The sequence below is a fragment of the Engystomops pustulosus genome, chromosome 10, assembly GCF_040894005.1.
Source record: "Engystomops pustulosus chromosome 10, aEngPut4.maternal, whole genome shotgun sequence".
NCBI classification, from domain to species: domain Eukaryota; kingdom Metazoa; phylum Chordata; class Amphibia; order Anura; family Leptodactylidae; genus Engystomops; species Engystomops pustulosus.
Window position 1 is genome coordinate 26,603,875 of NC_092420.1, and position 26,812 is coordinate 26,630,686.

Here is a 26,812-nt window from a genome sequence, read left to right on the forward strand (position 1 = left end):
ATGAATTATGTTTTTGTTTGACCCTCATTACAATTTGGGATGCAGTCATCAACCCCTTTAAATATCAAAATGCTGGCTGCTTCCTATGTAAGAGCATTCTACAAAATGCAGATGCGGTTGTATGGAATTTGCTTTATCCCTTTTTAGAACCATTTACTAAGACAAAATTAGAATTGATTAACATAATAATATACTAATGTAATCAGCTTAAAGCTGATTTCTGTTTTTCTGAGCGATAAGTGGGATGATAACCGATGAAGCGTCTTGAATTATTATAGCCGAGAGACTTAGAGTCTTGTTTTCTATTTCAAACTGACATTCAAACAAGTCATTTAGGCAAAACATTGGCCTTATACTTAGTTTTAAAATAAGGACAGGGTTATTCTATCTATCTAACTACCTGCCAGGTCACTTATTGTATTTTTTGCTTTTCACAAACTAACTGCTTAGCAAAAATAAAAACTCTTTGCAAGACAGGGAAGAAGCGGAGTCCCTGTGATTCCTGCATCCTCTGTCCCTGCTTACTTGCCCACACTCTGCAAACCAGCAGGTGCCAACTGGACGACAGTCCAGAAAAGTTAAAGAAAGTTAAAGAGAAAGACATACAAAAGCAGGTTTAGGCTTATTGGGTCCAAACCAAGTTGGTGTTGAGGTAGAGAATAATGAGAACAGAAAAATAGAATAGTCAAAAGATCCAAGCAAGGGCTAGTGAAAGCACAATACAGAATATTGAACTTGATAGGTCAGGAAACAAGTCTAACTGGCACTCAATAGAGAGTATAATGGAGTTCTTGGACACCATCTATACCATATACATACGAATCATTATACTTTGTGAAAATTAACACTTTTAGGTAAGGTCTATCCAGGGTCGTTTCTATAGGGGAAGCAGCTGATCTAGGCCGCTCAGGTTTTATAAAAGGCTCATGTAAATCAGTGGGAAGTTGTTATAGATGTTGCACTGATGCCCAAGAGTTTTAAATTATGCTTTTGGTGCTGTCTATCCAATTTAGTCACTTTACTTTGTTCCTGGAGAAGCAAGTGTAGCTTGAAGCCTTAATAGCCCAGTTTTGACTCAATGGTTCACTTGTGGCTCATTGAGCTGTATATCAGCCAACTGAGAATCTGTAATTAGAACCAATGAGGAGCTGTAGTGATAATATTTCCATCTTTTTTCTTATTTTTAGCGGAAATTGAGAAATTGATATTAGGAGTAGTTTAAAATAAGATAAAAGAAAAAGAGATAGATCACAATACTATACTGTACAGTTTGTTTACAAAAATAAATAATAAACAAGAGAAACAATAGCAATTACAATGATTTAGAAAACATTGATAAAAAATGAATATTCAGACTACATCAAATGTTCACCATTAATATAGCTTAACCTATTAACGCTATTGCCCTTTTTCACTTTTGTGTGAAGGAAAATATAATTTAAAATTTGTTTTGCTGTTATTCTCAAATATCAGACCATACATTTATCAAGCACTTACAGCGTTCAGATATTGTATATTATAACAGGATTTTAACGGAATACAGAATACTAACGTTGAATCTAAGAGCTTTAAAAATTACCCTTTCGCTAAATCTTTTGTCAAATTTTATCAATTTCAACCTCTGAGTTAAAGTTGTAACAAGGTATCCCCAAAAACAATGATTATTATTAGAGTATTTTTTTTCTATAGGGGAATAATGGTAAAATTTAGGGGTGTATTGACTAATTGGAGGAACACTTAATATTGTTGGTCAGGATCCTAGCAGCCTATTTGCCAGTGGGTTGAAGAGGGGGTGGCTGCAAAAATAATGGGGTTGAGCAGATAGCAGTGCCAGCAATCAATCAGCATCACCTCCGTATCCAGTGTGGTACAAGTTCGTATAGCTTACTAGATATTTTACAATGGACATGGTAGGTCTGTTGTTCAAACATTAATTTGTTTGCGTCAATGTCCAAATAAAAATACTGCCACGAAAAAAGAAGCTTAGCTTAAGGTTAAAAAACATTGTATTGAATTATGCAAAAAATAAAAAATGTTGCCAAATATTTTATCTGTTCTAAATGCAATAACGGCAGGTTTGCCATCTAAATGTGACGAGATGGTTCAAAAAGGTCAAGGCACTTGTTTTTTTTAGTAATTGCTTTTTGATTAAATAAAAAGATGTAAATCTACATTTTAATGGAATGTTACAGTATGTGAAGTCTTTGTGCCTTTCACATGTTTTTTGCTAAGTTTTACATGAGTTTACATGAGGTTTTTTCTAATGTACTTTAACTCATCTGGATGTGTAAGCACATTATAGGAGTCTACCATCAGTTGATCTTAAAGCGTAGCTGTAAAGTTATAATGATTTTTCCAAATTATTAAATGTGATTCCCCCTTTGATGCCTACTTTGTGCTGCTCGTACTTTTCTTTCCAAAGTTATGGCATTTTCTGTTCTGAAAGTGTTTGACAAAACTCTTTCTCACCAGAGGTGAAGTGGGCGGAGACTAATATCTATCAGTCTATGCCCTCAAGCTGAGGCCAGTTAGCTTGCCATAGATCCCATGATGCCATGTGTTCTCTCCCTAAGTAATTTAGCATTAAATTCATTTAGTTTCCCACAAGTAAATCCACTGAACACTGCACCGTGCGCATACAGGATGTATATGGTGACAGCCTGGCAGCGTCCATCACATGGAGGAGAAGGGAACATGTAAAAAGTGAAAGAAATAATAAATCATAAGTAAACCAGTTACACAAAGTCTCTAGTCTGAGCTTTGTGAAAACTAAGGGTGAATAGCTTATCTGCACAGTTCAAAAAGTGTGACTGCAAGGTGGGGGGATGGCTGCAGCATGAGGAGACGAGAGAGACAGAGAAAGTTCTTTAGAATCACAGACTGGGATGGAGGAACTGATAGGGAACAGGGGAGATATTGTACCTCACTATTCTTTGGAGGAGACATCTGTATCCACAGTCTTGAACACATCCAGCTTTGCTACATACTCAGAGATTGCAGTGTCACACAGAGTTTGTTTATACTATGTAATTCAGGGCTTGTTACCATAGGCAGAGAAAGCAGCCAATGCAGCTCTGAGGTAATCTGAGGGGGGTAACAAAGCAACTGCTGTATATAGGTAACAAAGATAAAAGGCAAAGTTGTTTTACATCCCAAGAGATATTGATTTGTTGAGAAATAAAACTTTACAGTTAATCTTTAACCCCTTAACGCTCTGCGACGTAGCTCTACGGTGCAGAGGTATAAGGAGTGTATGAAGAGGGCTCATGGGCTGAGTCCTCTTCATACAAAGGTGGGGGTTTTTGCATTTTGCAGAAAACCCCCACCGGTAATAACCGCGGTCGGTGCTTGCACCGATCGCGGCTATCAACCTTGTCATTGCCGCCGGCAAAGTCGCCGGCGGCGTTTAAAAGACAGCGGCGCGCGGGCGCCGCCATCTTTTTTTACGATCGCCACTCCCCCGAACGTCATCGGGGGGCAGCGATCGGTTGCCATGGTAGCCTCGGGTCTTCGTTTGACACGAGGCTACATGGCTTCTGGAGATTCGTTACAATGAGCCAGTGGCTCATTGTAATGAATGACCTGCAAAAATGCCATATATTGCAATACAGAAGTATTGCAGTATATGGTAGGAGCGATCTGACCATCTAGGGTTAATGTACCCTAGATGGTCTAAGAAAAAGTGGAAAAAACAAGAAAAAAAAAGTTTAAAAAATAAAAAAAATTAATAAAATATTAAAAATTCAAATCACCCCCCTTTCCCTAGAACTAATATAAAACATAATAAACAGTAAAAATCACAAACATATTAGGTATCGCCACGTCCCAAAATGCCCGATCTATCAAAATATAAAAATGGTTACGGCCGGCGGTGACCTCCGAGACGGGAAATGGCGCCCAAATGTCCGAAATGCGACTTTTACACCTTTTTACATCACATAAAAAATGAAATAAAAAATGATCAAAATGTCGCACAGACCTCAAAATGGTAGCAATGAAAACCTCAAAAAGCTCCATGCGCCAAAGTATGAAAAAGTTATTAGCTTCAGAAGATGACAAATTTTTTTTTCTTTTTTGTACACATTCGTTTAATTTTTGAAAATGTATTAAAACACAATAAAACCTATATAAATTTGGTATCACCGCGATCACACCAAACCAAAGAATAAAGTAGATGTGTTATTTGGAGCAAAGCGTGAAAGTCGTAAAAACGGAGCCCACAAGAACGTGATGTTTTTTTTTTCAATTTTTCCACATTTGTAATTTTTTTTCAGCTTCGCAGTACACGACAAGTTAAATTAAATAACATTACGGGAAAGTAAAATTTGTTACGAACAAAATAAGCCCTCACACAGGTCTGTACACGTAAAAATGAAAAAGTTATGGATTTTTGAAGTTGGAGAGCGAGAAATGAGCGGAAAAACCCTGCGTCTAAAGTCCTGGGTTTCTACTGTACCTATCTGGTGCTGATTAGAGATGAGCGAGCACTAAAATGCCCAGGTGCTCGTTATTCGAGACAAACTTTTACTGATGCTCGAGTGCTCGTCTCGAATAACGAGCCCCATTGAAGTCAATGGGAGACCCGAGCATTTTTCAAAGGGACCATGGTTCGGGAATAAAATGTGTTATTTAATTGAAAAAGAATGTCTTCTGATAAGTGATCAGATGTATGCAAACATCTGCAATCTATTCTTCACTGTTCCGCGCGTATATTATCTCCCGACAAGTTAGCAGATGTGAAGAACAGTGAAGAATAAAATAAAAACAGTGAACACAGGATCATTTAAGTGAAAAATGCAGTGAAAAACACAGTGAAGAATAGATTACAGATGTTCGGCACATCTGCTTACTTGTCGGGAGATACGCTGTCCCGGGATCCGCTCCTCTTCTTCCACTGAAGTCTCCCCGATCTCTCTGCCCTTCCCGATGTCTCTGTGCCCGCCGCTGCCCCGGTGTCTCCGTGCCTGCCGCTCCCCCGCTGTCTCCGTGCCTGCCGCTGCCCCGCTGTCTCCGTGCCTGCCGCTGCCCCGCTGTCTCCGTGCCTGCCGCTACCCCGCTGTCTCCGTGCCTGCCGCTGCCTGTGCTGCTCCCCGGTGTCTCTGTGCTGCTCCCTGGTGTCTCTGTCCTGCTCACCGTGTTCTTCAATGTGTTCTTCACATGCTATTTTGTTCGCACCGTTCCGCCGTATCTTCCGACAAGTAAGCAGATGTGCCGAACATCTGTAATCTATTCTTCACTGTGTTCTTCACTGTGTTTTTCACTTAAATGATCCTGTGTTCACTGTGTTCACTGATTTTATTCTATTCTTCATTGTTCTTCACTGTGTTTTTTAATTAAATGCTCGATCTCGAGCAGGGGAAATACTCGTCCGAGCAACGAGCCGTTTCGAGTACCTTAATACTCGAACGAGCATCAAGCACGGACGAGTATACTCGCTCATCTCTAGTGCTGATGGTAGTTTGCTTGGGGATAAAAAGTGCTGATGGATTCACTGCAAGTCACAAAATAAATGAATTTCTTAACATCCTATATCTTATGGCAGTTGCAAGTAATAGACATTATATTGCTAAGGACTGCAATAACCATTCTGCAAGTTCTTTCCACTTCCCACAAAGCAAATGGTTGTGAAATATCAATAGTGAAGGACTGTTACATCTTAATATCAACACAAGCCATGTCCTCAGCGTCTCTTCTCATAATGTGCTTTTAACTAGCAGCACCGCGCCGAATGGAGTCAATGAGGCGAAGAGCATAGAAAGCAACAAGTGAGCAAAATAAAGAAGTGCAAAGAAAAGATGCAGGAAAGGAACCCAGGATCAACAATTATATCTATTCAAGTGGTATTTGTTTCAGCTTGAAGTGATGGCAAATAATAGTCTTTCAAGCTGTTCACAATCAACCAAAGATTGATCTCTGTATTCAGCGGGAAAATCCTGAGTATCCGCGAGATGAATACAGAGTTCCCACTCTTAAACTTGTAGGAAGAAGCTGTAAAACAGCGAAGGAGTTGTATTCTTAGTTATGTGCAGAGTAACATAATGAGTTAAGTTACTGGGTCCCTCCAGTATTCAGATGCCGGTGGGTGATGGGGCATCGATTGGGGAAAACAACACATCAAAGGAATTAGGATTTTATTTGAGTTCTAATAAAGAAAATAATAAAATCCCTTCAGTTCTACTGTGGTTCAATGTTCATAATACAGATGTTGCCTTTATTTTATGATCTACAGACATGTGTGTCTTGAATATTGATGAAAGGGCCCGTTCAGGTCCTTTGATATACAACAAAAAATTATACTTTCTTTTAGGCTCCATGCACATGACCGTCGGAGGGGGGCCGCAAGATTGTGGCCGTACATACGTTCCCCCATAGACAGCCATGGCGAACAGGCTTGGTACAATGAGTGCAATAAGCGCTCACCGTTCCGAACCGAAGCCGCAAAAAGATAGAGCCTACTCTACTTTTGGCCAAATCTAAGTCCATGCAGCTACTATTTTCTATGGAGAAGGGCGGGGACGAGCAGGGCTCACCCCCCCCCTCCTCTCCCATGTGCCGACTTGTGCTTGCAGCCTTAGTAGGGTGTTTGACCTCACTCTTTTAGTGCCCTAATTTGTTAGATTTGTTATATCCTTCCGAAATAAACAGGCTCCCGTGAAAAGTTAGGAACATCTTATGACTTGTTTGCTAATTTCTAGTCTACTGTACATGATTTCACTTAATCCATTGTTCTGTGGCCATGAAATGGAAATGTTTTGGCATCAGGAACAATAAGAATCATGTTACCAAGCCATGTGAAAATATGCCGTACCAAGCCTGGAAACTTGGCAGTGGTTGAAGTCATGGGTGGTGTTGAGCGGTCGGTACCCCAAAGTTCGGGTTTGTACTGAAGTTAATGGGTTCGGGGCTGGGGCGGGGTTCGGCTCAACCACACCCTCCCCCGCTCTGTTAACACCTGCAAACAGTTCTGGCACTGCCCTATTTGGGAGGATCGTAACTTTTTTAAATTTTATTTGATGCAGAATCTCATGATTTCCCCAGAATCTCATGATTTTTGTTCTGTAGCTGTGAATGGAAATTGTTAGGCATCAAGAACAATAAGAATCATGTTACTCAGACACAAAGCCATGTGGAAATATGCTGTACCAAACCTGGAAGCTTGGCAGTGGTTGAAGTCATGGGTGGTATTGAGGGGCCAGAACCCTAAAGTTCAGGTTTATACCGAACATCATGGGTTCTGGGCTGGGGCGAAGTTCAGCTCAACCACACCCTCACCCACATTGTTAACACCTGCAAACGGTTCTGGTGCTGCCTTATTTGGGAGAATCGTCACTTTTTTACAATTTTATGTGATGCAGAATCTCATGATTTCACTTAATCCATTGTTCTGTTACCGTTAAATGGAAATTGTTAAGCAATCCTTGCGATTTTCCTTGAAAGACACAGCTGATCAGTGGATTCATGCATATCCTAATCACTGGCACAGCAGTCGAGGAATACCGTGTATGAACAGATTTGTCTCAATATCAGACAGATGGCAGATCTGACTAAGTAAAAGTATTTTTTCACCTTGAGCTCAAATTCAACAACAAATCGTTAGATTTAGAATACATTTACTAGCGTAATATACAGTTAACCTACTGCAAGAGATAATCCATGTCATGTTCATAGTGTCATACATAGAAGATGCCTGCCTGTATATTATGAGCGCATTGATATCTTCTATATCACTGTCTTGACTTCTAAAAGAAGAATAAAGTTTGTGCAGTCGTTATTAAACTTGATTTCATCTGTGTAAAATATTTGGCCGCCCCCTAAAACTTACATAACATCCTGTTCCTTCATTTCATACCAATTCCTCACTATTCGTCGATTTTAGTTGGACTATAGGTATAGTTCTATTGGATTTCAATTTAGCCATTTTAGTATATATTTTTGTGCTTACTGTTCAGATGATTCAGTTTGGATTAGAGGTGTATTTAAGTAAATTAAGACATGTTTAAAACTCATATGGAGAGTCCTAACCCTTACAAATCCCATGCTGCTGCTCTAAAAACAAGAATAACAACTTAAGGTGGACATACGATAGGGGAACAATCACTCCCTTCTGCTTTACTATCTAAAATGAGACCTGCTAAAGCTTTTACACAGGAGTGCACTACAGTGCTCCAAGTCCAGCTACAATCCTGGAATATAAATGCATTTTTCACCATCCTGTTTCTACTACACAAATGTGTGGCTACACAGATCTTCAGGGCTGGAACCTAACAATTGTCTAGAGCTTTGTATGCTGAAGACCCCCCTAAAAATTATTATTGTGACCAAATAGACACATATTTAAAAAAAAATTATATTTAGAACATGCTTGTCTGGTCACTAATACATCCAAGAACTGTAAATTAGTTTCAGAGAAGGCTACTGTAAGTTTGATGGTCTCATCTATAGAGTTTTAAAAAAAATTTGTTCTGTACTGGTTCACAAAACACACACGTCATCTACGTACCTCCACCACCGCAGGCAGAGCCCAAAAAGAGGGAGACATAGATGGCGTCTTCCTCCAGGACACACATTACTATGTTGCCACCCCCATACATTGCAAGAAAAAATCAGCCCCAAATAAAAAATAATTGTTTCTTAAAACAAACTCAAGTACTATACTTGACTATAAGGCGCACCGGATTATAAGGTGCACAACCAATAAATGACTGCTAAAACATCTAGGTTCATATATAAGGCGCACCGGATTATAAGGGGCACCTGATTATAAGGATGAATGACCAGCAGGTGGCATACCTGTGCACAGTACAAGGCAGCTGTTGTCTGTAAGTACGGTTCATATATAAGGCGCACTAGACTATAAGGCACACATTTGATTTCTGAGAAAATCAAAGAATTTTTTGTGCACCTTATAGTCCGAAAAACACGGTAAAGTTAGGACTAACTCCTGTGTTTTAGATTTTTCACAGTAATGTTAAAGTTATGAACCGAATCTAGTCCCCTCTGATGATCTATAGATGTTTACAGCGATATGACATCAAAAGAAACTAGCAATACATTCATGTGCTCAGATACATGAGTGTGAAATCAGCTGTATCCTGGATGTAAGATCTGCCAGTTGTAGCTAACTCCCTCAATATCGTATCCAAAAAAAACTGGCTATATTTGAGAATATTGATCCTGTGCCTGATACTATAGGTCTACCAGGGGGAGAAAAAAGACAAATATGTATTTTCGGCAACACATATATTACAGGAGTAATTGGATGTTCTATGATTAGAAATGTAAGTCCTCATCAATGATGTCATTTTTCAAAGCATCATCAAGTATACATTGAATTTTTGAATTTTGGATCCTATGAAATCCTTTGATATACTTGTGTATGTGAAAGTTGTCTATTTATCTCTGCTAGGTATCAGTTGGTATCCATGACAAGCCCTCATCAGGTGCTTGATAGCAATGTCGCCGTCATGGGCCGGCTCATCCAAGGCAGAGATTTCAGCAGTGTTCTGGGTAGCATGTTCCTAGGGCATACATAAATTATTTGCACGCAAACTTGTCATATGTTTTTTTTTTACAGCTTTCATAAAAGCCGCTTCAACTTTAACATTTGCTTATTAGTAAGAGTCTTAGAAGAGATATTTACCACTAATTATGCTAATTCCTCTTCCTCAGTGCCATCTTGGGTAATGTCCCACTTGCTTTGCTTTGTGTAGCCCTTCTGAGTTCGGTGATGTCTTCTGCCTCCTCGACAAGTTTTAAGGGTTCTCTAACAAAAGAGGTTGATTCTTCTCCCATTTTTGATGCCGACTTAGATCTTGATGAAAGCTAGAGATGGGCAAATCGATTCGAACAACGTGGAATTTGGTCCAAATTTTAGGAAAAATTTAATTCGTCACAAATCCAAAGTTTACGCTGATTTGTGGGAACAAAGTCCCCCCCCCCCCCTTTTTTTAGCTAAATGGGCATGAACACATTGGGGCAGATTTATCAAGCAGTCTGAAAGTCAGAATATTTCCAGTTGCCCATGGCAACCAATCACAGCTCAGCTTTCGTTTCACCAGTGCTCATGAATATTTTAAAGGGGAGCTGTGATTGGTTGCCATGGGCAACTGGAAATATTCTGACTTTCAGACTGCTTGATAAATCTGCCCCAATGTGTTACATGGGGCAGTGAAAGGAACACCCTCGAAGATATGTGCAGACCTATAAGCCAATCACCGACATGTGATGTCACACAGGCTCACAGCCCTATAAAAACAAGCAGCCATCTGCAATCTCGCCATTTCGTCTGTAGTGTCCAGCTGCTTGTACTGTACTGTACTGTGCTGTAGCAATTTCTGCTCCAATCCCAGGGTGTCCGCTTTGGGGGATCTGTATACCTCAAATATCAGTTTTTTTTTGTTACTGAAGTGAATAGGAAGAAACCTGTGTAAAATCCACATACTTTCTGAAGTTATTTCTGCTCCTATCCCAGGGTGTTCGTTTTTGGGGATCTGTATACCCCAAATAGCAGTTCTTATTTGTTGTTGAAGTAAATAGGAAGAAATCTGCGTTAAATCCACGTAGTTTCATTAGTGATTTCTGCTCCAATCCCAGGGTGTACATTTTGGGGATCTGTATACCCCAAATAGCAGGGTTTTTTGTTGCTGAAGTGAATAGGAAGAAATCTGTGTAAAATCCACATAGTTTCTGTAGTGATTTCTGCTCCAATCCCAGGGTGTCCATATTGGGGTACCTGTATACCGCAAATTTCAATATTTTTTTGTTGCTAAAGTTGATAGCAAGAAATACGTGTCAAATCCACATAGTTTCTGGAGTGATTTTTGCTCCAATTACAGGGTGTCTGTTTTAGGGGATCTGGATACCCCAAATTGCAGCTCTTTTTTGTTGCTGAAGTTAAAAGCAAGAAATCGATGTAAAATCCACATAGTTGCTGGAGTGATTATTGCTCCCAGTCAAAGGTGTCCATTTTGGGGGAGCTGTATACCCCAAATTTCAGTTCTTTTTTGGCAAAGACATAATATTTTCAGGGAAATTATCATGAATGATGCATGTGGCGTCTCTAATCTTCAAATTCAAATTTAAATTAAACATTTCAAACTTCAAATTCATTTCAAACTTTAAACTCTGTCATTGTGCCACACTGTGGCCTACCATGTTGCTGCCACCTCCAGAATTTGTCATTGTGCCACTCTCTGACCTCCTGCTGCTGCCGCCCACCTCCAGACCTTGTCATTGTGCCCTTATGTGGCCTACCAGGTTGCTGCCAGCTCCAGGATTTGTCATTGTGCCACTCTCTGACCTCTTGCTGCTGTCACCTCCACACTCTATCATTATGCCACACTGTGGCCTACCATGTTGCTGCCACCTCCACACTCTGTCATTGTGACACTCTGTGGGCTCCTGCTGCTGACGCCACGTCCACACTCTGTCATTTTGCCACTCTGTGGCCTACCATGTTGCTGCCACCTAAAGAGTTTGTCATTGTGCCACTCTCTGACCTCATGCTGCTGCTGCCATCTCCACACTTTGTCATTGTGCCACTCTGTGGCCTACCAGGTTGCTCTCACCTCCACACTTTGTCATTGTGCCCCTCTGTGGGTTCCTCCTTCCACCGCCACCTCCACACTCTATCATTGTGCCACTCTGTGGCCTACCATGTTGCTGCCACCTAAAGAATTTGTCATTGTGCCACTCTCTGACCTCATGCTGCTGCTGCCACCTGCACTCTGTCATTGAGCCACTCTGTGGCCTCCTGCTTCTGCTGTAACCTCCACACTCTGTCATTGTGCCACTCTGTGGCCTACCATGTTTCTGCCACCTCCAGAATTTGTCATTGTGCCACTCTGCCTACTCATGCTGCTGCCAACTGAACGCTGTCTCCCTGGAACACCCTGTGATTTCCATAATGCTGTTTTCACCCTCCACCACTCCCATTGGCCCTATGTTTGGTTTCCCCTTCATTTCATCTGTCAGCAGGAATGAAAAGCCTCAGGATTGATAAACAAAAGCAGGAGTGGATACAGAGCACACAGGACAAGCAAGTATCTCATTTACTGGTCATCTCTGGATCTTTTTTTGGATCCACTCCTGTATGTTTTTGGCTTTAGCAATACTGATGGATTAATGACCAATTGAAAGCGGACACTGACGGATGAAAAGAAAAATAAAATGATCAGTGACGTCAATGCAAAATTACTGCCGACAACCTCTCCACTCTTTAGCGGGGTTTCTACATGTATCCGCGTTTAACAGAACAGGTTCTGTCGTCATCTATGGAATTATCTGATGCCAGTGTTAAAAGAGTGCACTTTTTGATGTTATAGTGGTATCTTGGCCCTCAGCTCAGTCCTTTCGAGCTGGCACAGACATTATCTTGTCAGGCTGCGTTCCCGCTTTGCTTATTTGGGGAAGTTGGCCTATGTAAGTGCCCATGGAAGTGAAGAGTGAAGAGATTCTAAGAGCCGCAGCTGTCATGTGCGTGTCATACTAAAACACAGCATTGTTTGAAGACCAAACCACGCTCCCTATGCATATTTAAGCATGGCACAACATTCTACAACACCCTACAGGTTCTCTGCAGCCAGGAAATGCCTGTTTTTTAACGTGATTGGTCATGATTTGATTTGGATCAAATCAAATTTTATCGAAAGATTCGGAGAATCGGGTCAAACCGAATTTCAACAAATTCGCCCATCTCAAGTGAAAGCCATTTGTTTGTAGTTTTAGTCTTCCGTTTAGAAGAGTCTTTTTGATTATACTGTGGTTGTCCTCCTTGTCAATGGTATATGTGACATTTACTATAGTCCTCAGAGTCTCTGATCCATATACTTCTTTTAGTCATCTCCTGCTTCATTTTTACAGATTGACATGGGTCTGTGCCATAGTTGTAAATTAGATAGATGAAAGATATGACATAGACAAATAGATAGTCAATAGATAGATCAATAGACAATAGATAGATGGATAGACAATAGATATATAAATAGACAATAGTAAGATGTTCTGAACACAATTTGAATATTTTTTATATGTTTGACGCAGTACTATACAATAACAATAAATGCTTTATTAATAACATATTTTCTGCTTTGATTTATGTATCTATAATTTTATATTTTGAAGTAATTTCCTTGGATTAATTTCCTATCTATATGTAGAACATTAATACTTGTGTGGGCGTTTTGGCCGTAGTGCAGAGACTGTGGGGGATACAGGGTACTGCCGGCCAAACTTTTGTTCATACATGAAGGTTTAACATCCAAATATATCAAACAAAATGGAAAATAAACAGCCATATTCAATCATTAGGAATGTTTTTCATCAGCGTGGAGACCCTTTCATTGTTAGCTGCATATTAATCAATGTATTTAGAAAATGGGAACATTCATAATAACTTTGACTTGCGGAATAATGTGAATGCACATGTAAAAAAGGACTCGGTATTGTCAACATTACTGATGGAATTGTGTTTTACAGATTGTATCCATTAATATATTTACTTCCATTATGCTTTAGAAACATTTTCAATCATTTAGCATTGACGAATGACATTAACATGAAAAACCTACTGTATAAACTGCAAATAAAATGTTCTTTCTATTCATGAGGCAAGGAACATGTAGACTACATTTTAGGTCAGATATGGACTTATATTAATAAGTTCTTTTGGAATTTCCTCTTTTATGTGAAATCTTGTCCATTTCCCTATTTAAAAAACTGTGCAGGGTTCAGGTACATCCCACGAGACCAGGAAAGGATGTCCCCCTGGCCAATCAAAGCAATGGATGTAAATAGTGTTGAGCTGACCCGAACCGCAAAGTTCGGGTCCTTGACGAACATTGCTGGTTTATCCCCCCCGGACCTGACCATAAACTTCATCAGAAGTTCTAGTCCAGGTTCGGCTCAACCCCCTCAAAAGTGTCATCCATATCAATGTAGGGTGTGTGCGCAGGCCCAACCATGACGTCATTAGAAGCAACACGCAAGTTGGTACAGGAACTCACCAGGAACTTAAATGCCACTAGTGCTAGTACAGATCACACTATAGATCACTACTGTAATTTTGGATCACAGTCTGTGTTTGGCACCTGGACCCAATCCGAACAGATTTTCAAGTTTGGGTTTGGCCAAATGATTAATTATATTTAACTGTTGGTCTACATTTAGTCTCTTATTTTTGGACCTTTCATCTCTATTATACATATGCTTCAAAAAACAAGGCCATATTTCCTGGTGCCGCACACCCTAAATGTTTTTTTTCAGTATCTGTATTTGTCTCCTTTCTTTTTGTAGCAGAAAGGGGTCAGGTTCACAAACAAGGAATATGGCCCTTTGTTGTTGTATAACAGGTGTCCTATGTCATTTATATTTTTTGAGCTTATCAGACCACTCACTATATGACATTTTCCTGCAGGTGGTCTACGTCACTGCTACCTTTCCCTATGTTATGCTGCTGATTCTCCTGGTTCGTGGGGTGACATTACCCGGGGCCTCTCAAGGGATCAAATTTTACCTGTATCCTGATTTGTCAAGACTTTCCGATCCACAGGTAAGATTTTATTACTATGAGATGTTTCTAAGCAAAAGCAATGTGAATAAATATAAATAAGTGTTACTGTCTTCTTATGAATCAATAATGGTTATATATATTGTAATATACAGTACAGACCAAAAGTTTGGACACACCTTCTCATTTAAAGAGTTTTCTGTATTTTCCAAACTATAAAAATTGTAGATTCACACTGAAGGCATCAAAACAATGAATTAACACAAGTGGAATAATACTGCTCTGCACACTCTTGACATTCTCTTGATGAGCTTCATTTGGTTTGGGGTGAGCTGCACCGCAGAGTGAAGGCAAAAGGGCCAACAAGTGCTAAGCATCTCTGGGAACTCCTTCAAGGCTGTTGGAAGACCATTTCTGGTGACTACCTCTTGAAGCTGATCAAGAGAATACCAAGAGTGTGCAAAGCAGTAATGAAAGCAAAAAGTGGCTACTTTGAAGAACTTAGAATATAGGACATAATTTCTGTTGTTTGACACATTTTTGTTAAGTATATAATCCCACATGTAGTAATTTATAGTTTTGATGCCTTCAACCAATGGTGGTTGTCAGGGACACCAAAATTTGAGACCCCTGACTGGCAAATCAGTTTCCCTATTTTTTCAACTGCACCATATCTCAAACATATGTTTATGAGTATTACAAAACCAAGGCATACAGTAGTGGAATGGCTGCCGGATTTACTCCAGTAGCTGGACATGCATTGATTTTTACATTGAAATTTTTGCGTTGTAAAGGATGATTTCCACATCGACATCCCCAGTAATAACTGATACGTCACTTATTTGCTGCTGATGAAAAATATGCAGTGATAGAAATACCATACATGGACAGGTGATAGGACTTCCCCAATGACAATGACAATGCTTTGCAGACATCCGACACTGCCCAAAATCTTCTCAGAGAGAATTCTTCAGTATGAAAACACAATGCAAAGCTATTCCTCTCTCCTGTGCACTGCGGTGTATAGAGCGGTCTCCATTCAAAAAGGGGGTGTATCTGTAACACCGGGCACCATCCTGTCCAGGCCTCTGGCTACAGTCATAGCAAACCCCATGATGGTGGTCCTGCTGGTCCTGGTCCTAAAAACCATACTTACTGCTTTTGTCTTCTCAGTTTGCTTAAATACAGCACCTGAAAAAAAATTTGTCTGCTGCCTCTATACATCTTGGTAGTAAAAAAAACCTAACTAGATTAGATAGTTAAGAGACAGCTAGTTAAGAGACAATGAATATATATCAATACATCAACATTTGAAACATATAGTTATGAACAGTATAGACATGTCTGTTATAGGGTAATGCTATATTAATACGACACGGGGGTGCTGCATGGTCAAACAAAAACTCCTGACTATGGTTGAGTGTTAGGATCAGTGGATCCTCTGGACCACCGCGGGAGATGTAACTAGCCAACAGCCGGAACCGGAGCCTAGCGGCACCTGGTTTTCACCAGAGCCCGCAGCAAAGCGGGTTGGACTTGCTGCGGCAGGATACCACTAGGACGTTCCCAGGTGTGACTAGCCCACGGTGGCAGCCGAGGTCGAGGTACCTTAGCGGATGACAACTCGTAGTCGGGTCCAGGCACAGGGTCAGGGCAGGCGGCAGAGATGCAACGTCAGGTTCAAGTCCGGGGTCAGCAACAGGAGGTCCAGGCAGGAGGGAAAGGGAACACAGGCACACAGCAACAGGGAGGAACACAGGTAACACGGCAACACAGGACTCAGGAACGGGAACACACAGGAATGCAGGAATACGCAGGAACACAGCAATACTCGCTAGGAAGCTTTCTCTAAGGCTAAGAGGCACAAAGATCCGGCAGGGAATGATGGGAAACAAAGGGTTATATACAAAACAGGAAATGACCAATACTAATCACCTGTGCGCTGGCCCTTCAAATCTTGAGACAGTGCCGCGCGCGCGCCCTAGGGAGCGGGGCCGCGCGCGACACCTAGTCCGGACGGGAGCGGGAGCCAGGAGAGGTGAGTGCACCGAAGCGGGACCGGGGCAGCGGAGGGAGGCACGGGTGCACCCGCGATCCGCGATATGGATCGCGGGGGTGCCCGCAACGGAGGCACGGGTGCACCCGCGATCCGTGGTATGGATCGCGGGGGTGCCCGTGACATTGAGCAACCCAAACTACAATGTTCTGGTTTGCCATTTGGGCTCACCAACACCGGTATCTACCAGCGTTGATTGTGGTGGTTAAGCTTTTAAATGGCACTGTCAACGATCCTAGGGGAAATGGTGGTGCACATCCACGATCAGGTCCGGCAAGTGAATATTAATTAGTGATGAGTGGACTGTTCTTTAAAACCCGTCAGTATTTAAAGGGTTAACACCCCTGGGAGTTCTTGTTTAGGAATCTGAACCAAACTTTTGTTCAAGGTTTAGTCGAACTTGGTGAACCTGAATGAGTATGCTCCTCACTAGAGATGAGCGAACCCCATATTTAGGTTTGGCATTTAAGGGCGGTTGCTAGATTGGCAGCCAAACAGCCAATCCAGAAAAATGACGCCCCTAGCAACTAGCCATGGCTATGGCTGTGGGGTCTGTTCATCTCTACTCCTCACTATTCCTGATGGATCTTCAGTCATACCTAAATTTTGAATACAGAATGGGGAATTTAATAAAGGCTTCTTGTCACACGTTTGGTAGTTCCTTTCCTTGACCCGTTTACCTTTTCCCATTTGCATTCTCTATGACACTTGTGTATTCCCCAGCTGTTTCCCAGAGAAGATTTGAGACCAAGCCAAGGGCCTGCAAATTCTGCACATATAGATTTAATATGGGCAATGTCTTTCGTATTGGGATGCAGCCAATTCAGTCAATCTAAATCCAGCCCAGTACTTAACAAGAGATGTATTTTCCCCTTCCGACACAGGAAGGATGGATCTCCCAGCACCCCCTAGTGGTAGATCACCCCCAGAACGGCAGCTCCTTGAATAGTGTATCTCTTTTATAACAATCTTCTTTTCTTCATTTTTTTTAAACCTTAAGAAGAGGCTTCATTTTCACTTGACCTATGATTTCAGCTGGCTTCTGCTTCCATTAAAAAGCTTGTCTGTCAAAAGACGTTCCGTTCTCCAGCAAGTGGTGAACCTCGGAGATGTAATCAGCTGTGTCTTATTCAGGATGACAGCACTGGAGCCATTGAAGTCACTGATGCAGACCAAAATGCAGTTTTACTGCTCTTTTGAAATATAAATCCAAGTAAAATATAAAAGGAAGGGAAGAAAACAAAATGCAACATGCATGACTGGGGTATCACATTGCCCCACTGGTATCTAACTTATGTAACTGAAACAGGGGCGTAACAAGGAGAGGCAGGGCCCCATAGAAGACTTCTGAATGGTCCTTCTCCCTGCTTAAAAATAAACATACACGCATATGTACACACACATTTATATACCTGTACACATAAACATACAGTTCTTCACTTATACACACAAATTTAAACACTCGTGCACACACATCACATATATACACACATACAGGGGCAGATTTACTTACCCGGTCCATTCGCGATCCAGCGGCGCATTCTCTGCGGTGGATTCGGGTCTTCTGACAATCCACTAAGGCAGTTCCTCCAACGTCCACCAGGTGTCGCTGCTGCGCTGAAGTCCACCGAGGTCCGCCAGAGTGCACGATCCATTGCCGGGTGAAAGTAAGTGCGTGTCCAGCGACACTTTTTAAAAAAAATGCGGCGGTTTCTCCGAATCCGTCGGGTTTTTGTACGGCCACGCCCCCCGATTTCCATCGCATGCATGCCGGCGCCAATGCGCCACAATCCGATCGCATGCACCGAAATCCCTGGGCAATACAGGGAAAATCGGCGGAGAACTGAAACATTGGGTTAACCCGTCAAAAAAACACGAATCGGGCCCTTAGTAAATGACTCCCACAGTGTCATATACCGATGTACAGAATATAAACACAAATACAGTATGTACACACCATATACACATTCAGCATACACACACATATACAGCATATATACATCACATATATGTTTACATATACAATGTGCACCATAATATTTATATAATGTGCACATCCATCATTCTTAGTGTCCTATCAGATAATGGGGCCCCCTGACACTGTGGGCCCCATACCTAAATTACATTGAGTTAAACCCTTTATATGTACCAACCCCAGATGAAGCTGAAAAATTAACCAAACTTAAACTGAACTAATATGTCTAAAATTATTCCAGATATAGCGCCACTGTTGTCCATGAGTTGTGTCTGGTAAAGCAGCTTATACATTAGATAAATGGTAGACAAATGATCCTTCTTCTGACAGCGATCTATCACACTTGTTGTCATGTCGGGCATGCCACGTGACCAGAAGGCACACAGAAGACTTGAGGTGGGAAGACACAGTGCAGATGCGTAGATAAGGTGGGCTTACTGTCGGCCACTTACTGTGGACCATGGTTAGGGGGGGTTGGGCGAGTAGATGGGGTGTGGCCAAGCCTTGTCACTGACTATGGCCCCAAGGGAGGGGGCAGGTTGCGGCAAAGCGTGTGCAGAGCAGCCATGCTCGGTCATCTTAATGCTGACTATAAGACTGGGAATGGGGGGGTGGGTGAGGGCATGTGGAGCATAGAGCAGCCCACCGCATCACAGCCTGTGGGCCCAGGGGAAGCAGGGGTGTGGGCTCATGTATCAAGATGGTCGTTGGCAGCTGCTACTACTGTAGTTACTCCAGTGCCCCTTGTGAAAAATGACAGAGCAGCCTGGGAAAACAGGGCGAGATTTGTACCTTGGTAGGTTCACTTTACAGCATGAATTGGGAAACCATAACAGATTTCACGCCTCACTTCAAGGCACATGCACAATGTTCTAATTACATATGAAAGAAAAATTTAACGTTTCGATGAGTCCACCATGAATCTTCACTTCCTGTCCCTGTTGACTGAGGAAGTAAAAGATCAGCCAATCACTGGCCGCCGTGGTTACCTGTTATAACAGTGATGAAAAAAGTGGGCTTTGCCTTTGCATTGAGATTTGGCCTAGGATCCAGTTAGAATTGGAAGAGAAGCAGAAATGGACCTGGAGAAACAAGAACATATTTTCCATATTTACATTTTTTTTTCATTCTCTATCTGGATCAAAATATGTAAGGCCAGCCATCTTTGTGAAATGTTGATTACCAAAGAAATGTTATCTTAGCAGCTTTGAATGTTTGTTTTTCTTTTGCCTCATGTGTTCCTGAGTTCATTCGTGTTTTTTCTTTTTTTATCTTAGGTTTGGGTAGATGCTGGCACTCAAATCTTCTTCTCTTACGCTATCTGCTTGGGATGTTTGACTGCTCTGGGGAGTTACAATAACTACAATAATAATTGCTACAGGTACCTCGACTTGTATATACAAAGAATGGATCATTGGACTGTATTGATTTAAAGGGGTATTCTTGTCTGGGTAGTCACATTCAGTTTCATTAATCTTCCATTTATAAACATTTCTTCAATTAGATGTTATTAAAAAAAATGTTCCTGTGTGAAGATAATTTCTCATACATGTAGTCATTCTGTCCCTTAGAAATGAGATAGCTTCCTCGGTCACGACCACGTCACACTCTGGCAGCGGTGGCCAGACATGAGCTATTGAGTCCTGTCTGACCTCCTGGATTCATTACCACAGGATGGCTGTGGTTCATACAGTAAATCCCGGACATTTCATATACAAAAACCTTTTGTTTCTTTTGGCAATCACTCCAGCAGAGGTGGCCGTATCCGACGAAGCTATCTCGTTTTTAAGGGACCATATCACTACATTTATGAGAAATTATCTTCACACAGGAACATTTTTTTTAATAACATCTAATTGAAGAAATGTTTATATATGGCAGATTTATCAAACTGAATGTGAATGCCCAGGCGAGAATACCCCTTTAAGGCTATGATTTTGTATATCATCCATGTCCCAAAATTCTCCTTATGTATACATGGAAATTGGTCATATACCTTGAAATGGAACCATTGACATACAAATGGATGATATGGGGGGTAAACCATCGATGTTATCTGTCATCCAGCAATCAAATATATACAAACACAGATTACTTCTTTCCAGATGATGATGTATCCTGGATTGGCTGAAGGAACAATTACTTTTCACCAAATTAAAGTTCATTATGGTCAATCATAATATACATGACACTAAAGTGTCGTAAAACTCTTCAAACCTTCCAACTAATAAATCAATAAACCAGAGAGAGTGGGTTAGACATGTTTTACGCACAGGGAAATGATGGAAGCTCTGAAAATGTATTACTTAAAGTGGTGTTCCCATTTCAGCAAAAAAATATTATTGTTTGTGTAATTAAAAGTTTTTATAGGTTACATGATGAAAAGTTCTTTAATATTCCAATATAGTTTTTGTATCAATTCCTCACAGTTTTTTAGATCTCTGCTTCCTGTAGATAGAAATCTATCTCTGGTCATGTGATGTCACACAAGTGCACGGCTAATTAAATTCCTGGTAATGTGATGTCCCACAGGTGCACGGTTTGTTATATTCCTGGTCATGTGATGTCACACAGGTGCACGGTTCGTTAGATTCCAGGTCATGTGATGTCCCAGAGGTACATGGTTCATTATCACAGAGGGTAATTGGAGATGTATGTATGGCCTCAAGCACACGACCCTGTGCTCACCATATCCAGAACCCTTGCCTCTCCATAGTAAGCTGAGTGGGCGCGACACAAATCAGGTGGGCAAGTCGCACTAATCGCTACTTAGTGCGGGTAGACACAATGACAGGGTGTAATAGTTCTCTATGGGGGCCTAGATCTGGCCACAATTTGTGCCCCCAATAAGGTCATGTGCACGGGCCTTACAATGAGCCATGTACCTGTGTGACATCACATGACTATTGACAGATTTCTATCAACTTGAAGTAAACAATGAACCTTCCTATAAAAAGACAGCAAGCAGAGATCTAGAAATCTGCAGTTGAAGTATATTTATAAAATTCTAAGACCTTGCGTCACACAAACCATAATATTTATTTGCTGAAATGGGAAAACCCCTTTAATTCCTTCCTGCATCTTGATGTAACTCTATGTCAAAGATGCGTGTAGTTACCACACCTTGACGTAGAGTTATGTCATGGTGATCGCCCGAGCTCAAAAGCTGAGCTTGTACGATCACCAGGGGATCCCGGCAGTACGCATTACACGGGATCCCGCAGTAACAGCCTGTTTAACCCTATAGACGTCACGGTCATATTAAACACGACTTGTATAGGGCATTAGCTCGACAATCGGCACCCTCCGTGCAGGGATGAAGGACCCCAGGGCTGCCAGCAGTTCACGTCTCTGTCATAGTTTATGTCAAATGATCACTTGTTCATGTCCCACGCTGTGACAAAATAAAAGAGTTAATAAAATCTGATTATTGGCTATTGAACCCCCTGTAAATGATGTACCTGAAAAGTGTATCTCATCCACAAAAAAATAAACCTCCATATGTCCAAATTACAAAAATAGACATTTTATAGCCTGTAAAATGTGACAGTGCAGATCTGAGTGGCGCCCATACAGCAGTCACCACCCCATATAGGGGAATCCTCATACTTGGGTATAAAACTTTGTGGAGTTTTTTGTCATTTAATACTTTGAGACGGTTTAATTTATGGCATAATTTATGGGGTTTTACTGTTATTTAAGCCTCTCAAAGTCACTTAAAGCTATGCAGGTACGTTTAAATAAACTGCCCACGCAATTCTGAACCTCCTAACAACCTAGAAAAGAGGGAGGATATATAAAAAGCCATGACAATATAAAGCAGACATTTGGGAAATGTTAGTTATAAAGTTACTTGTCTGCTATGACTATCTGCCTCAAAAAAGCCAAAAATTTAGAGCTTTGAAAATAATTTTTAGAAATATTTGCCAAGTTTCGATTTTTTCATAACTAAACACAAAAGTTATCATCAAATTTTCTTAAAATCCCCTGGATATGTTAAAGCATCACACATGTATAACCTCCTATTATGACACAGGTCAAATTTAAAAAAATCCAGCTTGGTCCTAAAGTCCTAAAATGGATTAGACCCGAAGGGGTTAATGGTATAAACAATGTATTATAGGGTATGTTCCTCTTCTTTCCTCTTGTTTTCTTCCGGCCATTTCTCCCCTTCCTATAAATGTTATAGTATTCGTGCCATTCATAAGAATTGGAGGAAACGGGGCAGGAAAATAATGCTATAACCTATGGTGATGAACTCAACTTTTGTCCTAGGTTTTACTGCTTGAAGGATCATTCCCATTTTATAAAGTGATGGAATACCACTAAGATATGCCTTTACTTCTCATTGTAGAAGTCTCCCTCTTCTAATGGAGGTTTGGTCTATTGGCCAACATTTTTTCTAAATCGTAATTGTAGGGATCAGTTCTTTGCTCTAAATCTGTGACTGACCATTGTCTGTGATATCCCATTCTTATGTTGTTAATTTTCCTCCCGTACAATTATTATTTTGCTAGAGATTTGTTCCTAAAAAGTCAGAGTTGAAGGAAATGCTCAGCAATATGTTCGGTGGTTGGTCACAGCTGTTCATTTTCATGGTCAATTGTCTGCAGTAACTAAAAGTCATTAGATAAATGTTAGAGGCGTAATTAAATCTAGAGAAATGTTTCAGCATCTGCACTGATCACATAATCTCTGCTTCCCTCTGCAGGGACTGTATCATGCTCTGCTGTCTGAACAGCGGCACCAGCTTTGTGGCTGGTTTTGCTATATTTTCCGTCCTTGGGTTCATGGCTTATGAGCAGGGGGTTCCTATTGCAGAAGTTGCGGAATCAGGTATGTATTTCTCAAATAATAAGTGCACATTGAGTTAACAGCCTTAATGTTGTGTGGGGGTACAATTGTGCCAAAGAGGAGGTAAAACAAAAGATTCAAATTAACAATACACTAATAAGTATTCTAGATAGGAAAAAAATGTGGAGGCGGAACCCGGTGATGTCATTGTCCATATTAGGATGTGATATCACTGGAGGTACACCTCCCCACATTCAGGGGGAAGAGTATCTCAAATAGTCAGTAGCGCTTACATTCACTGTCATTAGCCCTATCTCTATAGGCCTGAGCAACGAGGGTCACAATTATACACCTATCTTGCTTAATTTACCCTGGCTACCAGTCCTTTTCTTTTCTTGAACTCTCAATGACTATCATTTATGATCAAGTGCTTCCTGCCTTGACCTACCTGTGCTATCTGACCCAATAGTAGCACCTGTATACTAACTGTGCCTGAGCAAAGATGTCCTCTTGGCTCTTGCTTTCGACAACCAGGTTTCTCTTTGTGATTGCTGTTACTGACCAAGTCTAAGTTAGTCTACTTTTACCTGTCTAACAACTGCCCCATTCTGTTCTTCTGCTTTTCTTTATACACTTCTTGCCCAAACCTCTGGAACTTCTAACCATAAACTTTGACCTGACATAACTGTAGAATATCTTGATATTAGCCATTGCTAATCCAGACTGGAGAACTTCCTGGTTAAGTGGTGCTTCAAAATCTTTTGGGAACCAATTGGTTGACATCTAAAGTAACATCTACATTGAGTTGATATCACTATCCAAAGTTTTTCAGATTTAACAGAAAACTAATGACTAATCTATGGAATAGTTCTTGAGTGTCCACGTGGTGGGGGGCCCAACACCTAGCACCCCTGCTAATCAGATATTCCCAGTAGCTCTTCATATAGCGTCTCCCTTTCAAATGAATAAGAGCTGATCTGCAGTAACCTGATCTGACCACTACACTGAGAATAGTTATCTGTACTATTCTTTGTTTCAACTGCTTACGTGTTTTGGTGTTGGATGAATAGACCCCAATCTGAGGGCTTATTATATGGACTGGTCATTAAAAACCTCTGTCCATTTTACAATAGGAAGGGTAAAAATTAAGGAATAGGGCCTTGCAAAGAAATTCAGAATAATTAGACTGAGACAGTTAAAATGAAGTAATCCACACCGCAAACAACATATTTATTCCTCCTTCATTTCTATATCTGCTAAAATACTGTGCTCTACATTGACTAATTTGGGCACCTATGAAAAACATAAAAAGAATATTACCAGATTGACTCTATTTCTTCTTCTGGGAGGTCATCAGTTGTTTCCCTTGACCCAAAAAGATGAACACTCAATTCATCAACAAGTAGGAAGGTGCCGCTATGCAATTACTCAGTTTGTCCCATTTGAAAGTCTAACTAATTCACTGACCTAAAATTTCCAGACCTTTATATAGAACATTCAGTGTGGAATTATTACTGTCAAATCTAGTCTTGGCCAGAGGCAAAAATCTAGTTATTATTTCACAGCGTTTCTGAAAATCTCATAAACAAGTTATGACTGTATCTACTGGTGCCGTGATTTTGGAAGTCTTAGTAGTGGCAGTTTTAACTACTTTGCATTTATTATACAGCATATCATAGAAGGAATTTGTTGTGATAACATAGTGGATTTAGGAGGATTAGAGGCCATTAATACAAGGAATATGAGCACAGGTTCTCCAACGCCATACCCAGGATGACAAATAATCTCACTTTGTTGGTAGGGTTTTCCGGCAATTCTTAAAACTTCCTGTTTTTGAAAGTCTTCATTGGTATAGGTCTTTCTGTGTCTGCACCAATCCGAAGTCCAGTTGTGCACCATTTCAATATAAAAATTTGATTGTGTTGTTCAGTTGATTTATTGTATTGAAAATATTAGACATTTATATGTTCTGACAACAATATTTAGCTTCCCACTTACTTCACACAATGCTCCAGGGCTGAGGAAACCCACATGTTCCCCCTTCCGGCATCATCTGGAAATCCATCTGGATCTATAAATGGAATGGATTACATTCTGCCTGAGTTACAGCTTTGACATTCAACCAGTTGCCAGGCTAGAAGACGCTTATTGTACCTCCAAGCCCAATGCTCTGCAAAATAGATCATTTGGGTTTACGAATCGCTTGTTATATACTGTTGTTATTACCAAGAACTCCTTCATATTTTTAGGACCTGGTCTGGCTTTCATCGCATATCCAAAAGCGGTCACCATGATGCCTTTGGCCCCACTGTGGGCAGCCTTGTTTTTCATGATGCTTATATTCCTTGGACTTGACAGTCAGGTAACTATCCATCTTATTATTCATCTATATATTATTCTAAAACTCCTACTGAATAGAGTTGAACAGAAGTTTGGATTTGTTTGGAAGTAGCCCATCTTTTCCCCTTATCACCCGTGAATGATCACAATGCTGTTAAGGATGTTGGAAGAGGGCTCACAAGCCCTGTATTATGCAGTTGGTTGACACAACTGGTGGCATTGGTAATGAGCAAGTATACTCGTCCGAGCTTGATGCTCGTTCGAATATTAGCGTACTCGAAACAGCTCGTTGCACGGACGAGTATTTCGCCCGCACAAGATCGAGCATTTACTTAAGAAAACACAGTGAAGAACAGTGAAGAATACAATGAAAACAGTGAACACAGGATCATTTAAGTGAAGAATACAGTGAAGAACACAGTGAAGAACACATTGCAGATGTATGGAAACATCTCCAATGTGTTCTTCACACATATTGTTCTTCACATACTATTGTGAAGAACACCATTCGGCACGCGTGTCTTCAGATAAGTTTGCCGATGTACAGAAAGATCTGCAATGTGATCTTCAGTGTTCTTTCAATGTGTTCTTTCAGTGAAAAATGCTCGAGTCTCCCATTGACTTCAATGAGGTTTGTTATTCGATACGAGCACTCAACATTCGGGAAAAGTTTGTCTCGAATAACGAGCACTCGAGCATTTTAGTGCTCGCTCATCTCTAGTGTTTACCATTTAACCATTTTTCCTAGGATTATCACTACACATGACGTTGAGGAGTGATGACCCATTCCCATGATAACCCAGAGTCTGAAATTTGAAGTTCTCTTAAGGTCTCTAGCCCACGAGTCTAGTCAATGAAAATCGCTCAATGAACTGAAGGGATCTCCTAGCCCGAACTAGCCCGAAGTTCATTCCTGTGATCTGAAGTTTGGGTTGGAGAGATTTTTACTGTGTGCATTTGCTTGTAGGCAAGCGACCTACAGCAGAAGGCGGGAAACCAAGCTTCTGCTCCTCCCCGCTGGCTAATGCTTCTTATGGACCTCAATAAGCATCCGTCCATCTTGCTAGCAAAAAAGGATATTAGCAGAGATTTTAGTATTAAAAACAGATTATCAAGGAAAGATAATAATATCAAATTTTCT

General features: G+C 40.9%; 1 protein-coding gene across 2 annotated transcripts in view; it reads left to right on the top strand.

Annotated features, from left to right (window-relative positions):
• Window positions 1-26,812, top strand: part of SLC6A11 (solute carrier family 6 member 11) — a 118,823-nt gene that overhangs the window by 75,052 nt on the left and 16,959 nt on the right. For both annotated transcript variants that reach the window (XM_072127317.1, XM_072127318.1), the window contains exons 7-10: window positions 14,414-14,548; window positions 19,815-19,918; window positions 23,249-23,373; window positions 25,581-25,693. In XM_072127317.1, coding sequence (XP_071983418.1) covers window positions 14,414-14,548; window positions 19,815-19,918; window positions 23,249-23,373; window positions 25,581-25,693 — 477 coding nt within the window. The remainder of the gene's footprint in view (window positions 1-14,413; window positions 14,549-19,814; window positions 19,919-23,248; window positions 23,374-25,580; window positions 25,694-26,812) is intronic.